This window comes from Zalophus californianus, chromosome 6, assembly GCF_009762305.2.
Source record: "Zalophus californianus isolate mZalCal1 chromosome 6, mZalCal1.pri.v2, whole genome shotgun sequence".
NCBI classification, from domain to species: Eukaryota; Metazoa; Chordata; class Mammalia; order Carnivora; family Otariidae; genus Zalophus; species Zalophus californianus.
The window spans coordinates 137,697,098-137,717,528 of NC_045600.1; the positions used below are offsets into that span (position 1 = coordinate 137,697,098).

Below are 20,431 nucleotides of genomic sequence, written 5' to 3' on the forward strand. Positions count from 1 at the left end.
AAGAATGTTTGGTTCAGGAGTGATGGAAACAAGACCAGACAGTCTGGCTGAGGCCAGCTGGTAGGGGCTTTCAATAAGGACTCTGTGAGGAGTGTAGACTCCAGCACAGTTTATTATGTGGAAAGTGATGCAGTCAGATTTGGGATTTCTGTTTGTAGATCACTGGGGCTTCTGTGTGGCTAGAGCAGTTGGTGAGGAGGAAGTTGCCTGTCTGTAGTGAAGCGGGAGGGATGGATGATGGAGAGAGGTGGAATGGGAGAGGGTGGGGCCTTGGAGGTCCTGGGCATGAGTGGGGAACTCATTGTACTTAAAACTTCCCGTCCCTGCTGTATGTCGTACTTAGGATTTGTGAAGAAGCTTAACAAAGTTCAGGAAATGATTCACGGTCTACCAATGGCAAGATGGCGACCCTCGAATTTCTATAGCTCATCATTGTGAAGAGCCTATGGTTCATGGCTTCCTCCCTACTGCCCCAAGACTCCTCAGGGGGCCGTGCTCTCTCCCTGCTCTGTCAGTGCATGTACCTGCACATCTCCTTGGTGAAAATGAAGAAATCTCCTCACAGAAAGAAGTCAGGGATTCTCAGGCTCTGTGTCATTCTTTTGGGGGTATGGAGGTCACACTTCAGGCTTTGAGAGGAAGACAGGGTGCAAAGTTGGGAGGGGCAAGATCTGAGGCCACTTCTTGCCACTGGAGGAAACTGCAGTCTGGTCAGTTTCTTCTGATGGTGTATGGCCAGGAAGACTGTAGCTCAAGAGTTTGTAAAGGAGGTCACATGAGCAGGCAGACCCCACTCCTCTGGGAAGGATCATGCCCCGTGCTTGGGGGCAGCAAGAGAGATCCAGCCCAACTTGGCCATTCTGAAGCAGATTATTAGCAGGGATCACCTTCACTCTTGTGCTGCCATCTGACTTCTGACCACTTCACCACTTACTAGCACTTGCATCTGAATATTGGAAAAAGTGAAACAAGAGTTGAAGCTTCATGTAATTTGGCTTCTTGTTAGGAGCTCTATTAAAATAATACAGGAGAACATAATAGAACCCAAGGGGATTGAAACCATTGGCTAAGGCATTTTATTTTTATCTACCATATTTCAGTTGCCATTGATAATCATTGAATTTAGTGCTGCAAAGACCTAAGAAAGCCTTACTTTATAGGTCAGGAACTGAGATTTCAAAAGGGTTTAATTTCCCCAAATCCATTTAATCAGTACGAGGCAGAACCTGGTTGCCTGGTTCATAATTTGCGTGATACTTGATTGCCCCTCAATGTATCATCAGATATTGTCTCAACAGGATTCATTTCAGCTTTCCTCTTAAGTACACACACGGAATAATACATGGTCAAATGAAAAGAACGTTGGATTTTGATTCAGAGCACCCCAATTTTTTTCATGCTTTCTCTCCTTCCTAGCCTTATAAACAAGAGAATAATACCTGTCTTCCTACTTCCCAGATTTACTGTGAGGACTGAAGAAAGAATGGAGGGGAAAATACCTTCCCAGCTGCAGGGTTCTATAGCAATGCCATCCGTGTGTTTCCATATAACCCCACTCTTTAAAAAAGTCCCAATGGTGTATTAATCTGTCAGAGATCCAGCAGTTATGATAACATCGAATGGAATCAAAGGTTTTTTCTAGTTCATACTGTTGAAATTCTAAGAAATTAGAAATGTATGAGGAATAAGTGATATAACCTTTGGAGATAAGGAAATGCTTCATTATTTGCAGAGATTAGGATTGCCCACCTGCTAGTTTCAACATGATCAACTGCAATGTTTCAAAAAAAAAAAAGAGAGTATAAGAAAGTTCAAGAACTTGAAAATTCCAATGAAAACCTTCTCCCTTCTTTTGGAAACCATGTAAAAGAGAGTGTGTATGGCAGAAAACAAAAACAGGCATTCTTACATCTGCAAAACAAAGAGACAAACTTCTGAGTACTTGTAAGGGCTGTGAAAAGCAGCCAGCTTCCTGCAGGATCTTGGTGGAAGAAACATGAAAAGAAATGGAAAACAGAGTTCAGCATCAGGAGTGTCACATTCCTATACTCAGCAAAAATACTTTTCAGAACTGAAGATGAGATGGATTTGTTTTCAGACAAGTGAAGGAACCACAAAAAGGGAGAGTACTCAATTCTAGCAGACCCATACTTCTTTGAAGCAATACTAACAGATGATTTTCCAGGCAGAAGAAAACTGAAACCTAGATGCCAGAAGGAGTGAAGAGTAATTAAAAAGGGCAAATATATAATTTAATTGAAATTAACACCATGTAAATGTTTTGTGAATTTTAGATTTATAATGGGAATTAAAATAGATTATATCATTATGATAAATCAAAGGTGCATATTATAATCTCTAAGGTAGCTAATTAAAGAACAAAAGACATATAAGTACCAGACTAATAGTGAAGAAAAAAGGAACAATGTGAAAAAAATAGGCAATCAGTCCAATTGAAGACAAGATAGGACAGAAAATAGATAATACAATAGTTAAGGCAAATGGAGAACAAATACTAAAATGATAGTGTTAAACCCACATATATCATTAATGTCATCAAATGTAAATAGAATAAATACTCCAAATAAAATCAGATGTTAGAGTGAATAAAATACAATATCCAACTATATCATACTTCCAAGAAAGAAACACCTGCTGAAAAACTATAGAAAGTTTGAAGGGAAAGGGATGAGAAAAGATACACATTGTAAATACTAACCGGAAGAAATCTAGCCTATATGAATACAGATAAATGAGAAACTAAGGCAAAATGCTTTAACAGAAATAGATTCCTTATAACAATAAAAAATTCCAGTTAGGACTACAAAGCGACTCTAAATCTAGTTTCTGTTAATAGTATAGCTTTGAAATAATTGACAGCATTCCAAGGAGAAATGGATAATCTGAAGTATCTTTGGAGACTTGTTACATACCTCTTTCAGGAACTCAGAATAAGGAGACATAATATCAAGCAAGAATAAAGAAAATATGAACAATATGACTAACAAACCTGATATAATTGGTGTATATGGAACATGGCACTCAACATTCTTTTAAACACATAGATGATATTTATAAAATTTTATCACATTCTGAGCTAATGATCTAAATATCATTTCAAGTTCTTTATAAAAGAACAAAAATATGAAAGGCAAAGAAAGTGGAAGGAAGAATAAATAAAAATTATAGGCAGAAATTAATGAAAGAAAAAATGATTATAAAATAGTTTTTGGAAAAAACTAAAATGATATGCCCTTTTTGAGAATGATTAAGAAAAAAAAAGCCTCTGTACCAGAAATAAAAATAAGGGACCATCACTAGAGATTCTTATATATAATAAGAGGGATTTAAAAGCAACTTTTTGCCAACAAATTTGAAAATACAGTTTTCAATGCAAAATAACAGAAAAGTATAATTACCAAATGGGCATAAGAAGGAATAGAAAATCTAAACAGTTGGATTTTTATTACACAATTTGAATATGTTTTAAAATAATTTGGAGATTCCGGGTGGCTTAGTCAGTTGAGCATCCAACTCTTGATTTCGGCTCAAGTCATGAGTTCAGGGTCATGAGATCAAGCCCTGTGTCGGGCTCCAGGCTGAGCAGGGAGTCTGCTTCTCTCCCTCCTCACCTCCCTTTCTCTCTCCCTCTCCTCCCAACTCATGCATGAGCTCTCTGTCTCTAAAATAAATAAATAAATCTTTAAAAATAAAATTGGATTTGTTATACAAATTGGGTTGTTACTAAAATGTTCTGAGAAAGAGAGTTCTAGGCTTAGGTGACTTCCCTAGGAAATTTTACCATAAATTTAAGGAAGAAATATTTCCAATCTTCAAAAAATCTTACATAGAAAAGAAAAAGAGGTTATGCTTTCCAACTCATCATAACCTTGATAACTAAGCCTGACAAGGACATCATAAGAAAAAAAGTCCTTACAAGTCCATCTCTCTCATGGGACGTAGATGAAAAAATTCTAAAGAAATAACTGAATCCAGAATTACATTAAAGGATAATATAATCAAATTGATTATATTTCAGGAATGTCAGGTTGATAACACCACCCAGTTGAAAAAAAGTGCCATAAGGTTTGGAGAGGAAAAATGAAACTGTTGTTTTTGCAGAAGATAAGATTGAGTACGTAGAAAATGCTAAAGGATATTATGGGAGGAAAAATATGAATCTCAACCTTTATGCCAGAGCATAATCCAAAATTAACTTGAAACACCTTATGTTAATTGATCTGAATGTTAAATTTAGACTAACTCTTGCAGAAGAAAATTATTGTCACATTGAGTTAGGCAGAGATTTCTTAGTGAAACACAAAATATCCAAATTACAAAAGAAAAAAGGGCATACATTTGGTTTTATCAAATAAACTTTTGTGTTTCAACATACATAGTCTAGAAAATAAGAAGGTAAGCCAAAGACTTGGAGAAGAATTGACTGAACATATATCTGCCAGAGGATTGCATTTAGAAGGTATCAAGAACCCTTCACACTCAATAATAAGACAAACAACCTGATTTTAAAATGGGCAAAAGATTTGAACAGGCACTTCACCTAAGAAGGTATAGAAGTGGCCAAAAAACAACACAAAGTTCCCAACATCATTAGTCATCAGGGAAATGCAAATTGAGATAACAATTAGATACTACCTCCCCATTAGAATGGCTAAAATTAAAAAGCCTGACAATGTTAAGCGTTGATCAACATGTGGATCAATTGGAACTCTCAGACGTTACTTGTGGGCATGCAGAATGGTATACTCATTGGGAAACAGTTTGGCAGCCCCTTGTAATAACCTACTATAATATTAACCTTATTGTAATATGCACAAATTCTATAGGTAGGCATTCACTTCAAAGAAAAACATGTACACAAAGTATAACAGCTTTATTCATAATAGCCTTAAACTGGAAAGAACTCAAATATTAAAGCAATGTTTGATTGATTGAATTGAGCTGATAAACCAATGGTGGCATATCCATTGCTTTGTGGCACACTGGAATATGAGTCCGTGGCCAAAAGGAACAGATTATTGATACATACAACGTGGATGACTCTCAAAAGCATTATGCTGAGTGAAAGAAGCCAGACAGGAAGGTCATATGCTGTATGAATCAATTCTTATGAAATTCCAGAGAAGACAACGCTATTGAGATGAAAAGCAGATCACTGGTTACCGTAGGCTAGGGATGGGAGATAGGGACATAGGGATGCCTGCAAATCAGAATGAGGAGGATTCTTGTGAGGGTAATAATCCTCTATATTGTGATCATAGTGGTTTTACAGCACTGCATACATTTGCCAAAATTCACTGAATTGTAAAATTGGTGAAATTTATTGACTGTACATTATACTATAAATAAAGCTAATTAAAAAAAAGAGATGGAGCCCATGGTGCAGAAAATGTACATAGTATGCCACCTTTGGTGGGAAACATTAGTATATTCTGTAATGTATACAAATTTTTCACCACACCTATTTTCAGATTTTCTCTTTCTTCAGAATCTTCTTTCATTGACAGTTTTTCCCGTATTTGTTTCCTTGACTCCTTCCGTACCCCTTTGGCCTTAAATCAAATTTTTTAAAAGATTTTATTTATTTATTTGAGAGAGAGAGTACAAGTGAGCACGAGCAGGGGGAGGGGCAGAGTGAGAGGGAGAGAGAAAGAAGCAGACCTGACTCGGGCCTTGATCCCAGGACCCTGAGGTCATGACCGGAGCTGAAGTCAGACACGTAACCGACCCAGCCACCCAGGCACCCCAATCAAGTTGTTTTTATGCACTCTCTTCCAGAGTGAAGGCCCAGGTAGTCTTCCTTGACTTTGGAAATCATTCCGCTCTTTTGGCCATTTCTCCCACCTCTTAAGCCCAGTATCTGAGTCTTCAGCTCCAGTGAGAACTGCTGTCTGATCACACCCCTCCATAAGGATTTTTCATGGGGCTTTTACAACTTGCAAGGTGGTTTTCAGTCTCCTTTAGCATTGGTTCCAAAGGTCTGCAGAGACAGGTGCAAACTACTTTGTATTCACTCCCATTTTACCTTCCATGTAGTTTAGTGCTCCAGCCACATCAAATCACTTTGCTCTTCTTCAGGCATTTTGTGCTCTATGACCTTGTTATTTGGCAAATGCACCTACTTAGCCTTTTTCTATCACCTCCTTCCTTTCTTTTCTTCATCTGGCAAACTCTCACTCAATCTGGACAAACCAGATTGAGATCCAATGTTATCTCTTCTGCGAAAATCCATTTCTTTCCTCTTTCTCCTCTGTGGTATACTATTTGAAAATGTTTGCCTTTGGGAAAATTGACATATGATTATTATTTTCTGAAGACGAGAACATTCTAGATAGGGATATAGCAGACATAAAAATTACCGAGATGACCTCTACCCACAGAGGTGTCCTATGTATAGATAGATACCTTTAAGTGAATGTGACGACTACATACAGAAGGGATCCACTCTGATGCAGGTCTCTTGCCTGTGTTTTGTCACTCATCATAGTGTCACAGATATCTTCTAGTGTCAACAGAAAGATCTAGGTGCCATTTTAACGCTTGCATAGCATTTTGTTTACGAATCTTTTCCTTAGCCTTCTGTGGGTGCACATTTAAGTCACTTCCAGTTCATCACATCACTATAAATAATGTTGTAATGAGCATTCCACTATGCTTTGAAAATGTCTTGACAAATGTCCCTGATCACACTGGATCATAATTATCTGTGTGCCTGTCTTTCCCACCACACTATTATTAGTTCCCTGAGGGCAAAAACCACTATTACCCTTGGAACCTCCAGAACCTTCCAGAGTGCCAGTAGGAGTTTAATATATATTGTTGAAAGAAAAAAGGAAAAACTGGATGGATGTTTATATAGCTGGGTACACATGTGTGTCATCACATATGTCTTCAGTTCTTACTCAGGTTTTCATTGGCCATGAGCCTCATATAATCCCCTACTTGTTTCTAACCTCTTTTTACAGATGTTGTTACCACTGACATAAATTCAATACCTAGCTTTACGAATTAGCATATTGCCAAACCATGACTCCCCCACAGATTTTGGTGACCTCCAGAATAGATTTTATAAATTACAGAGGAAAAAAAATGCAGATACCTGATACCCTTTGCCCTACCCTAAGCAGAAATGAGTTTTTAAAACTGAAATTGTCAATAACAAGAAAAAAAAAAAACACATAGTATATGTGTCGCATAGTATTTACAGCTGTTGTCTATTATGGGTTCTCTGGAGCACCATTTGCTGCTGCAGCTGAATGGTCTTATAAGTTTAACTCACCAATACAACTGTAAAATTGTCTTAAATCACAGAGGAAAGAGAAAAATCAACTAGAAATGGCTAACATGCTGCTTATGTCTTCATGAGAACCCACAGTTTTCCCCGTTTGCTTCGTCAGGATGCTCAGAACAGCCTGTTAGGTCTTGTGGTATTTTACAATATAGCAGGTTATCAACCTGATTCTCAGAAGGGAAGGAACACTGTGGACAAGTCTTCGCAAGGGCTGCATTTGCTTAATGACTAATGCACCGAACTGTACTGGGTAACAGGCGGTGGGAACCAACTGGCCCAGACAATGAGGGTGTTCAGTTGGTATTGGAAATTTACAAGAGCTTAAGCTATTTTTTATTTCTTCTTGCTGGGCTGGGAGTACTTACTATTGTTGTTCCATATGCTGTAAATGAACTTAGTTCAAAGACCACGAAGAGAGTGGTATGGAATTATAGAACTGAAAATAGTCTGCTGATTGAGTACAAATTCATCAAGCCTCTTTCTCAACAAGCTTTTTATTGGAGTGCCAATACGACTTGCTTTGGAAAGAGTGAGATGTAATTGTAAGGAAATGATGGAGGGGCAAGTTGGCCTTCAGTTAGGTTCAGCTCTGCTCAGCTAGCTAACTGTATATCTCTTTTCCTCTTCCATATGTTTATTTAGTAAGCTCCAGTTAGCAAATCATTAGTCTTACCTGCAGGATGCCCAATCCAATACTTGATTTCATCAGAAACTTCCATAACTCATTCTATAGAAAATGGTGGGGCTGGAATGTGAACTCTGGAAATATGGCTCCAGAAAGTTGTTCTTTACTCAACAGACCATACTGTCTGATTTAGCAAATGCATGATCTACAATAATGTCAAAATGATTTTATGAAGCATAGCCTTTGGCATGTCTTTCTCCTGCTGAAAAACCATCATGGACTCTCTATTTCTTACAGATAGAAAGAGAGAGTGCACCCATGATTTGGGGGAGGGGCTGAGGGAGATGGAGAGAATCTCAAGTAGACTCCATGCCAAGACCAGCTCTGGGCTCGATCTCATGACCCTGAGATAATGACCTGAACTGAAACCAAGAGTTGGATGCTTAACCAACTGAGCCACCCAGGTGCCTCTGGACTCTCTACTGAAAACAGTGGCTCTCGGCTGTTCCTTTTTGGGACATGTGTATCAAATAGTCTCATGAAGACTCTCTTTCACTCTCTCCTCCCAAATCCAGAAAGTGCACGAAATGGCATTCCATTCAAAGTAACATATTTAGGGGCACATGGGTGACTCAGTCAGTTGAACATCTGAATTTGGTTCAGGTCATGATCTCAGGGTCCCAGGATCAAGCCCTACATCGGGCTCCCTGCTCCGCGGGGAGTCTGCTTCTCCCTCTGTCCCTTCCCCAGCTTGTGCTTTCTCTCTCTCTCTCTCTCTCAAATAAATATGTAATATCTTTAAAAAAAAAAAAACAAAAACAAAAACCCAAAACCAAAGTAACCCTCCCAAAAACAAAGTAATATTATCAGGATGATTTCAAATCTGATCTTATATAAGTTAGACTAGAATTTAAGCAGTTGTAACAGAACTGTGATTACATTTGCCTGGCCAGAGAGTGGTTTATTGGTCTCAAATATCCAGAAGCACTGAAGAAGCTCATGAAGGTGTAGGGTAGCTGCTTAAGGAATTTATCAAGAACCCAAGTTCTTCCCATCTTTATGGTCACCATCTTTAGCATGTGACTCTGGTTCTCAAGTTGACTTCCTCACCTGAGAGTATTGTATCTGTGTTCAATGCAAGAGGAAGAAGAAGGGCAAGGAAAAGAGACAAAGACTACGACAGATTTGCCAGGTGAAACTGTCCTCTTCAATTAGTTCGCTAGAAAGACTTACCTCCTGCTACCATTTACATCTCATTGGCCACAACTTGATCACATGGCCACTCTTCCCTACAAGAGGATCCATGCATCTGGCTGTTTGAATCTGGATACATCCTTTCACCCCCAGAATTGGGTCTCATTGTCCGAAACAAAAGAAGAAAGGCTACTGGACAGAAAACCAGCAGTTTGTGCCGTGTGTGTGCATAGTGTATGTATAGATATATATATCACATATACAATATCATAAGCAAACATTTACACTTTTATTGGTAACCAATGATTCTTCAATAGGCACCATCAATGACCATAGCATACCTGTGAGACACTGACTCCATGGCTGAGAACTTCTGATATGTAGAATAAAGTCCAAATCCCTAAACAAAATATACCAGGAAGACCTTACTAGTTTGACACCAGCCTACTTTTCTAAATACATGTGTTACCATCCTCAGTCCTTCGTTTCAGCCACTTGTGGTTTCCTTTATTCTTCAATGTTCCAATTTTTGCTCCTTTTTGTTCTTTGCATGTGTCTTATTCTTTGCTTAGAAGACGCTTTCTCACCTTCTGCCCCGTAGGATGAGACTCATTCTGCAAGACTCAGTCCAAAAAGCATCACAGCTCTGGAAACATCCTTCCCTCTCTCAGTCAGATCTGTCTTTGGTACTTTATATACACTTCCATTAGCTCACTTGCCAGTATTTGCTTGCATTTGTCACTACTGGCAAAGGCTACGGCCTCTTACGGAAAAAGGACTATAATTTATTCAACTTTCATATTCCACGGCTCCTGCAGTTCCTGGAATATGCTCAAGACACCTGCTTAGAGAAAAACAACCAAATATTATCTCCAATATATAAATGATCTATAAAGGGCTGACGTGATTTGCTCTCACCATAGTCAGTAAAAAGGTACCGATCTCTGCTCCTCCAACTGAGATCTCAGTGATTGTCAACAGATGGTGGTTTTTTAGGTTTTTTTTTTTTTTTTTGGTCTAAATGGATGATAATAGTAATATAATTCACAATTACCTGTTATTTAGCTCTGTTCCTGAAAGTTATTCAATTTTGTATTTTTTTTTCTTTAGAGATTTTATTTATTTATTTGACACAGAGTTCAAGCAGGGGGAATAGCAGTGGGAGAGGGAGAAGCAGGCTCCCCGCTGAGCAGGGAGCCTGACTCGGGGCTTGATCCCAGGACCCTTAACCGCTTAACTGACTGAGACACCCAGGTGCCCCTCAATTTTGTATTTCTTTGCACAGAATTCGAGACATGGTTTGTTCCCTCAAAAAGGCTACTGTTTAAGGGAAGAAAAACTGTATTTAGCTGGCAGTGATTTGAATGAGATGGAAAGAAATGACTAGTTTAACTTTGAGGCTGCTTGGTGGCTGGGGTATTTATACTTGGCGAATGCTTAGTTCTTGTCATTCAGGTGGGTTTAGGAGCTTTAAGGAGTTGGGTGAGGATACAGAAGGAAAAGAGAGTCAGAAAACACACACACACAATTGGACAAGGGGTTAGAGCAGATGTGGTCAACTTCTGGTATGAGGCCACATCTTCTGCCCTCCTTCCCCAAACGTATTGGGGGTGGGGGGCAGACACCATTAATCAATCAAAACACACTTTTCACCTGAAGCAGGATGTGGTCTTAGAGTACATCTCAACATTATAATGGTCCAGATGTTTTCTCTCAACAAGGAAGGAAGACAAGCCCATCTTTCTCTCATCAATGCATTCTCCATAAGGTCTCTTCAGATCAATATGCTCCCTGTGATTGGGCAGAGAGTGTTTTCCTGATTCTTTTTGCACGACTGAGATTCCAGGTGCTTCACTCTTGACAAGTCTTTCTCAGTGTTGGAGTTCAGTGTCTTACAGACATAAAGTTCCCAGCACAAGTTCTGCCCTTGAATCCCATTTCTACTGGGGAATGAGAGGGGGCCATCCTACCCACAGACACCATCATTGAGATGGGAGAAACTAACATGTAGTGAATGGCAAGTAATATGCCAAGTGCCTTATTTTCTGTTTTTATAATACGCACAGAAGATCAGCATCATTGTCCCCATTTTACAGATGAGATGTTAGCCTTGCAGAAATGAAATTATTCACCTAAGATCTTACAACTGCTAAGTATGAAGATAAGATTCAATTTCAGATCTGTGACATACAGCATCATGCTATTGGATTCTGGAGAGTTAATTGTTCCGTTGGTGGTCTTGATAAAATTGGCTTCTTGGCTTCTTTTCATGCCACTAAGTACTTAGCTTTTGATAACAGCCTTGAGCTTTCACTTTATACTTTCTTGAGTCTTGCAAACTATAGAAGCAAATAGAAAAATGGATCAGTGTGGATCAGATGTGTATGGGAAACAATCAACATATTCTGGACTTTATGCCAGTCAGGTGTAATTCTGGCCCCTGGGAGATTATCTTGCTGGAAATGGAAAGTGTATTTAGGTTTAATTTTCTCATGTTTCTGTCTTGGCAGGGCAGCGTCCATACCAGGTGATCACTGCCCGAGTGCACCCGGGAGAGAGCAACGCCAGCTGGGTGATGAAGGGGGCCCTGGAGTTCCTGGTCAGCAGTGACCCCGTGGCTAGACTCCTGAGGGAAAACTTCATTTTCAAGATCATCCCCATGCTCAATCCAGATGGTGTCATCAATGGCAAGTATGTCAGACAGCCAGATCAACTGGGTCCTCACTTATGTCACCATGGTAATGCATTGTGTCGCTCAGAGGGTGTGGTTGGAGAGGCCTTGGTACTCTGGCGGGAATAAATTCTCTTGGACTTCTGTTAGTGGGTACAAATAACAACACACTTTCCATACACACTGAGGTTGTATCAGGTTTTTTGTTGTTGTTGTTGTTGTTGTTGTTGTTGTTGTTGTTGTTTTATAGAAGGGCATAGACTCATAGGGAGTTAACTCCAGAGGGGTCCTTAGAAATAATCTGGTGTAAGTCTTTTTTTTTAAAGGAGAAAATTAGTGTCCATGGTAATCAAGGGATTTGCCCAGGGCACATGGTGGGTTAGTGGCAAAGTCAGAACTCAAATTCTGATTTCTCCACAGTTAAGACCAGTGCTTTTATTTCCTTACTGATAATTTACTGCAGGGGGATCTTTATTCTGAGTTGTATTTTACTGGGTTCTGGATACAGCCCCAAGAAGGGTGTCACCGTATCCAAACGGGCTGGGAGACAGGGTTGAAAGGGGCTGTGGAATGGCTGGAGGGTCATGGTTGGTTGAAGGAGAGACGGAAGGGGCGATGCTTCTCCTCACTGCGTTCCTGCCACCTTCAGAACACATGGCGGGAACAAGGAAGTCCAGGGTCTGATGAGGTCTTTTGGAAGAAGTTGGCGTTTTTAGACTCTGCGAGCTGAAGCGCAGAAATCAGAGCGGGTCCCTGAGGTGCAATGCCTGGTGGATGGGGGCAGCAGGATTAATGTTCACAAATTCTCAAACCCTGTGGAAAGAGACTAAGGCCTCTTCCTATGGTCATCGAGGATTCTTCTCACTATGGGAATGGACACTGGTGTCCTATGGGAAAAACAGAACATAAGATAAATTAAAAAAATCGAAAGAAAATTAATTTCAGAGGCTATACGTGGAAAAGAACTTACAGTTTAAAGTGTCAGTATTAGAGAAGCAAAGCACAAGTTTAGAAAACAGAGAAAATAGGGCAATATCAAAAGGTGAAATGAGATAAAATGAGAGTTATTTAAAAAATATAAAAAAGAAAACAAAAATTTCAAAGAGATAAAATTTAAAATGGCTTCAACTAAATAAGAGACCATTTTAAGAAAGATAAAATAGTAATTATTTTCCTTAAGGAAAAAAATGAAATACATTTTAAGCAGCTGAGAATAGACTAGCTTCAGAGGATAAGCACAAAAAAGAATACTGATCAGTTAAAAAATCATGATAAAATATAAAAAGAGGATCAGAGTACATTCCAAATGATAAAATATGTTAAACTATGCCAAAATGCAAGCAAGTCAAAGCTATAGACTTTAAAAATAAAATTTCAGTATATACCAAAAAAAATAAAAAAGGCAAAGAAGTAAAGGATTCGTGTGTTCCTAACAAGTTTCCTGGTTTTGTAACTCCCAGACTCCCTCGTTTTTGGTGGAGGTTTTTGATGGGCAGAGAGTAGGGTCCTTTGTCTTTGCCTGTGGTGACTGGTTGGTCTTCAAGCGCATGTGAGGAGTAGGAGGCCGAGTCCCTCATTTAGGAGCATTAATTAGGCCTCTGGAAACAATTAGCCTTCTTAGCTCTCAAGCTGGACAAGGCTCTAGAGCAGTGTTCCCTCCTGGTCCAGCAGAACTCAGCGGTCTCCCGCCATATGTTACACTGGCTCTGGAGGAACAGGTCTAGGACATTAATGAGTGACTCCTCCCTGCTTGAGGCACCCAGGATTTCACTAGCAAGCTCTATCAGCCTAAATGGATGGGAAACAGCTATGCAAGCCATCTTGAGGAACATGGTCCCATTTCAGCATGTTCTCATCCAAGTTGGCTCTTTCCTGAAGTTTCTCTTTCCATTGAATTGTCGGGGGACTGGTAGAGGATGGAAAGCATATTGGGTTTAGAGTCGTAACTCTAGTGTGCAATCTGGCTCTTACCCTGACCTACTCAGTTTCCTCTTCTGTTGGAAGAGTAAGGGAACATGCTCCCTATTGAACTGTCTGGGAGAATGTCTCCTAAGCCCAAGGCAAATATTCAAGCTCAGGGATAAGTATTGTAGTTTCTTCCATTACAACTGCTCACACCTCCAAATCAGGGGCTTGGTCCAGGTCTTTGGTTGAAAGGTTAATGTGGTCTCAGTCACGGAGCATCCTCCTGGCCTGGACACAGTCATTTTCAGCTCATAGCTGGTTGTTTTAGACTCCCTAATGGCAGGCCAGCTTCTTCTCAGTGACACTACCATTCATCATCATTACCATTATTTATTATGACTAAAATTACCCTTTTTTTTATATTGCATCTTTCATCATGGAGCTCAAGGCACATCATAGATCACTTGGCCCACTGAAACAATTTTGGCTGAAAGGGACTTGGAAACCATTGTGTTATTATACTGATAGGAAATCCATAGGCCACAGCACACCATTTTCAAAAGACTTGAGACTACAATGGATGCACAGCATCTCACAGTAAAAGCCCTCAAAAGTCTCAGCTCATGAACCCTTCTTAGAACCCACCAGACATATGGTTCATCTAACTTCTACTTGAACTTTTTCCGTGATTGGCATTCCATTTCAGAGCATGACCATTCCGTTGTGCATAACTAGGTGGATTTGTGTTTTTCTGTGCTTTGATCTTTGCCTTGTGAACTTCAAACATTTTATGCAGTCTTACCTTGGGGTACCCCATAGATAAAATTGAATACCCCTTTTACATGCCTCAACTTCCCCATGTGAAGTCCGCTCTGAGTTTAATGTAGTTTGCCTAAACACTGCTCATGTGATACTGTTTCTGATGTTCTGATCTTCACTGATTTTCTTTGGATAAGGTAACTGAACTGCCCTGTGTGTGGTCTGAATAGCAAAGAAGCAATCTTTGCATAAAGATTGGAGAGCCCAAACCTAAGTGTGATGCTTAACTTACTAGACTGTACTCTTCTTTCATAAATACTCATGGGCCCCCGTGGAGTTTGCAAGAATGTGTAAAAGTAGAATAGTTTCCTTTTGCGGTGATGGTAATGGAGCCTCTGAGGATGGCTGAGAGGTTTTGATAACAGTGGTCAGAGAGACAAAGCCAGGATTTTCTTGCAAAAATTTAGTGGGTCTTGCCAAGCCAAAGATCTCTTAGCAACATGTTTCTGTAACAGGAAAACAAACTGTAAAGATGGTTTCCAAAAGAAACAATCTGCCATCTTGCTGGCCTGGTTGTTTATATAGAATTGGGCTGAGTTCTAAAGATTCCAGGAGGATCATTGACTCTTATCATTCGTTGCTACCTGGGATAAAAACCAGGGGGTCAACAAATTGGGTCAGGGTGGAAGTGACAATGGAGGCTTATTCAGAGTGTGAAGTGGGGAGAGGGCAGGTGATTGGTACAAAAGGTTGGCATGGCGTGTAAGTGAGGGGTTGGAGAGATCTAGCATGGTTTCCAATTTTTGGACTTTTGTTGTTGGGTAGAATGTAGTGATAAAATAATTTTTATGAAGTCAACACACAGTCCAACATTTTATTCACAGGAGAATTGGACTATATTGATTCTTAGTATATATACAACTCTACAAACTTGATTTTCTTCTTCCAAGGCCATTGTGAAACAGAAACAAGCAACAATAAAGAGCAGGGCATACTATGAGTAAACACACCAAGGTATTAAGAAGTAATAGCTGAATGCTCTAGGGGAAACAAATGAAACTATAAAAATCAGATAAAAAATCTTGACAATTTAAACTATCTGGGACCATTTAAAGTTAGTGCCAATATTCCTTTACTCCACTGTGGGTTGTAAAGACTTTATTTTACTACAATAAGAGAACTCACAGACTTTAAAAAAAAAAAAGTCAATCAGTACCTTTCATGGGCCAAGAAACTTCTTGTTTGTTTGTTTGTTCGCTTGTTTGTTCCTTTTTGTTTGTTTTTACATAGATTTTCTTATGTAACTATGGCCCCAAAATGCAGGTCTTCTATCTAATATCTAGATATAAAATCTTGAGGACATAAGGGTGAAATCTTGGGTCCAGTTTAAGAAGCTGGTGTTACAGAGGCAGGACCAGAACTTCTGTCTATGCTATACCACTTTTCTGTAAGGAATTTTTAAGGGCATTAGGATAAAACAATATGTTCTAGCTAGGAGGGTTCATGTATATTATTTCGTCCTGGTCCTTCAAATGTTTTTTTTTTTTTTTAATTTTATTTTATTTGAGAGAGAGAATGAGAGATAGAGAGCACAGGAGGGAAGAGGGTCAGAGGGAGAAGCAGACTCCCTGCTGAGCAGGGAGCCCGACACGGGACTCGATCCCGGGACTCCAGGATCATGACCTGAGCCAAAGGCAGTCGCTTAACCAACTGAGCCACCCAGGCGCCCCTGGTCCTTCAAATGTTAAGGAAACTGAAACCAGAGAGGTAAAAATGAATTATCCCAGATTAAGAAAGTTAGTTCAAGGCAGAAATGGCATGAGAAATTGTCTAGATAATTGAAATACATGCACATAAACACAACTGTGCCCAAGGTTATATGGCCGGCTTGTGACAGCTGGGTTTTGAACCCACTCTCTAGCTCCAAAGCCCATGCGCATTTTGATCTACTACCAGCCCTTCCCACTCCTGGATGGAGATGAAAGTAGAGCCTCAGCCTTCCTCACTGCAACCATCAGGTGGTCTCTGAAATTAGTCTTGTTGGCTTGGACCTCCATATCCAGCATGCCTGGGACAAACGAAGACACAGCCTTGCAGATTTCTGTAATTTGGGCCCAGGATGAATGAATCGGTTCATCCTCAGTCTTCCTTCATGGGATCTGAATTTCCAGCTTGGCTTTGGCCTCTATACTGCCTTGTCCTGCCAGCCTTCTCTATCGGAGAATACATCCTTTCTTCTTATTGCCTGCTTTTGGCTGTAGGCAACACCCAGCTAATTTTGAATATTTTTTTTTTTTGTCACAGGGCTTCTATTACCCCGCCCACTCCGTAGGCTATTTTAATTCAGCTGAACTCTTCAGGGTCCCAAAGGGCTGATGATTATCCCTCTTTGGCTGACTTCAGCTTGGGCAGGGCCATTTCCATTCTCTCCTGTTTTGATATGCTTAGGGCTCCCCTCTGATATGACCTCAACTCTAACTTTTTAATATATTTCAAATCTCTTCAATATAATTACATAGAGCCGTGGTTGCTTCTCAGACTTTTGGATCTCACAGAGCAGTTCCATTTGAAAAAAATGGGCCATAGGAAGTATGTAATTTTTTTTTTCAATTTGCATAAGTAAGAATGGAAGATACTCTCTGAGCCCCCAGATAACAGACTGGTGAGAAATTCCACATCGGATGTTACTTGGGTTACCTCCCCACCTGCACATGATCATACATACAAGTAACATGGAGGGTTTGTGTGCTGGGTCTTTAGATCATGGCAGATCAAGGCATCCTTGCTATTTGTACTATGATACATGGTGCTACTGTCCGTGAACGTTCCCTGTCAGAGGAAGCAGTATAGTCATTGACTGGATTGGTTATTCCTATTGTCAAGCATCCTGAAAAGAAGCAGGTCCTGGAACAAGAAAAGCTGCCTGACAAATGGGCCTTTAAGGAGAAAAGGTAATTCCCCTGAGCTTGAAATTGGAGAAACTCTGGTCTAACCAGAGGTCATAGAGGAAAGAAGGCACGTACCATTTGGAAGAAGCCAGAAGAAGCGATCAATCCCTCAAGTGGCTACTTGAGAATGAGAACAGCTATACCAATAATCAGTTCCCAATTTTCTGTGAGTAGTTACCTTCCGTTACATCATTTATGCTTTAGTAAAGTCTTAATCAGCCTTTCCGTCTTGTTTCAGCTGTGCTATTGAGACTTAAAGAAAGAATCTCTGCCCAAGACTGGGGAAGGGGACAAGTGGCGTCCTACTTAGAGAAGAAATTCCTCAGGGAACAGTGAAGAAGAAATACAGTAGATAAGTCTTTAGAGTTATGCTCAGAAAAACTGGCACATCAAAAAAAAATAGCAATATTGTTTTCTAATTATAAAAGTGATCCACAAAACAGCCAAGATGTTAGATGTTTCTAAAGATGAGATTTGGTTCACACAGGTGGCAGACGTCTGGAAGTTCAAAAAGGGATGCCAAAGAAGCCAAGAGATTAATAATTGCAGAGGCAGGTCCCACCTATTTTACTACAATAAGAGAACTCACAGACTTTATCTAAAAATATAGATAGGCACCCTATAAGGGTGAGGGAAGGAGGGGGAAGCGGTGGAGGGAGCAGAACCCAGGGGCTAGGGTGGGGGAGCTTTACGTAGAGATGGGTATTTGGAATGCTGAGAAGGGGGGGGTCTGACCTGGCCCAGGGGACACAGTGGGAGGGTGGAAGAGTGTGGAGCGACCTATGTCTGAATGCCAAGGGGATGTATCTGCTGTCACTTGTGAGGGGGCAGTGACGCTGGTGTCCCGCAGCCTAGGGGGCAGGCCTTGACCCAGTTGCCTACTGCGGCTGTCGTCTCATTAACTGGCACTGGAGAGCAGGAAGGGCATCCTTTGCTTTCTCCCCCTGCCTTCTTCTCTCCCTCAAGTACCTCCTGTTGGCAGAACATACCAGGAGGGAGCCTGAGCATTGTAATTTGCAGTTTTAGCTGCAGTGCGACAGAGCAGACAGCTCAGAGGTGGTTGGTGAGAAGCAAGCACCAAGCATCCATTAGCTGAGCTCTGGACATGCCCTAGCCTTGGGCTGATTACTGTATACATGTGACTTCTTTTCAAAAAATAAAATGGTTTTGTTTATGGTTTCCAATGGCAAAAAAAAAAAAAAAAAAAAGTGCATCATTACTGTAGAAAATTCCAGTGTAGAGAAGAAGCTGAGGGAAGAAATTAAAAAACACCCAAATTCAGGGCTACTGCATTGCATGACTCCAAGGGACATCGTTCGCATTATAATCTATGGTAACTACATAGCGCTTCTAGGCTTTGGTAACATGGAGGCCCTTCAGGAATTAGGCTGCCCAGACATAAACACTATTGTCAAGTTGGAGAAGATTCATTAGCCATTTGATTGTAAGCTGACAACTCCAGGAATGTCAGCTATTTATTTAAATATATTTCTATCTCTCTTAAGTAAAATCATATATTTTGTAGTATGGTTCATAAATGAACAACATCTTCCTATGGCAAAGAATACAAATAGTATTATTAGTTTTTAAAACAGCTATGTCATGGTATTGACATAATTAATTTAAACAATTCTCCATTATAAACAGTAGGTAGGGGAATATTCTTATTCTCTTGGTGAATTTCTCTGTTTCCTTAAGATAAATTCTCAAAGAAGTCTGTTGAGTTGATGTTATGCGTATTTTATATCTGAGACATATTATTGCCAGATTATTTAGAAAATGTGTAGATACAGATTTCTACCACCAATGAGTGAAAAGTGCCTGGTCCCCATACCCTTGTAAATACTGCATTGTATCAATCTGTTTATCTTTTTGGTCAATCTGGTAAGATAAAGATATGGTTTTAATTTTAATTTTTTTAATTTTTAAACTTATGAAAAAATTTACTCCCATTTTGCAGGTGAAAAGAACACTGAGGCAAAAGATTGGATGACATACATAAGGTCACCCACATATCTGATGTTTCAGAGTCTGGGATTAAAGTCAGGTTGGCCTGGTTGCAAAGCTCATGTTCTTCCCCCTTGGCTGTGAGCTCCACTTGTGTCCAAGCTTCTAGGCAGTCATCTTGGCGACTCGCCTCTTGAATGTTTTTAGCATAGAGTCTGGGAGGTGGTAAGTGCCTCATAGATGTTTGTTCAATCTAACCTGGGGTGGACCTGACCTTGCTAAAGTGTTTTAAGTTGTGGACCTCTACATCATTCTAGACCAGAGCAAGGGCTCTAGAAAGCTTTGAGCCACTTCTGTGAGAAATGAACTGTTGGATATATATTTAGTTAAATATTAGTACTTAAGTATTGGTGCACCACCCATAATGTTTTATTATAGGTTGGATTACAAGGGCGAATTTGTATCCTACCCATTTGAGGGGTGGTTCCTATTGAACTTGTGGGCACCATAATTACTTGGTCTTCTACTTTTCTTCTCTTTGTCTTAGTCATCATTCACTGTCTTGAACAAACAACTGAGGACACGCTGGGGAGCCTGGTTGATTGTCTTAGGCAGTCTTCAAAAGACTAGGGTTTAATATGGGGCCTCTGGATCCTCCCAAGCTGGGAGGGTTTATACCCTTAGGGGGAAGTGATTCATTCCTTTATGGACTCACTGTCCATATTTGGCTTCCAAAGCATTGATTTTCAGTGTGCCTGTGGGTGAGTTCTTTAGTGTTTCATGCAAAGCAAAGGTAGTAGAGCAGGAATCCTCTGTCCAGGAGAGAAAGAGGGGCAGGGAAAAGCAGGGGGGACCAGTAAAGGACACTAGTTATCACATGGGCACCCTCCCAGTAGGTCTGTGTCTCCGTCTTCCTCAGCAAGGCACTGTGTCCCCTTCTCTGAGGGCTTAGATGACCACAAGCTGAAGAGGGTATCAGGAGAAAGTTCTCCATGCTGTGTGGTCTCTGGGAAGCTGAGTGGTGGGGTCCATGTGGTCTGTCCAAATGACGCTGATGGTCATGATGACAT

The 20,431-nt window shown here is 40.2% G+C and overlaps 1 protein-coding gene across 1 annotated transcript in view; it reads left to right on the top strand.

Moving 5' to 3' along the window:
• AGBL1 (ATP/GTP binding protein like 1) overlaps positions 1 to 20,431 on the top strand; it is a 724,399-nt gene that overhangs the window by 258,223 nt on the left and 445,745 nt on the right. The window contains exon 18 of the mRNA XM_035728075.1: positions 11,642 to 11,822. Within this exon, the coding sequence (XP_035583968.1) occupies positions 11,642 to 11,822 (181 nt within the window). The remainder of the gene's footprint in view (positions 1 to 11,641; positions 11,823 to 20,431) is intronic.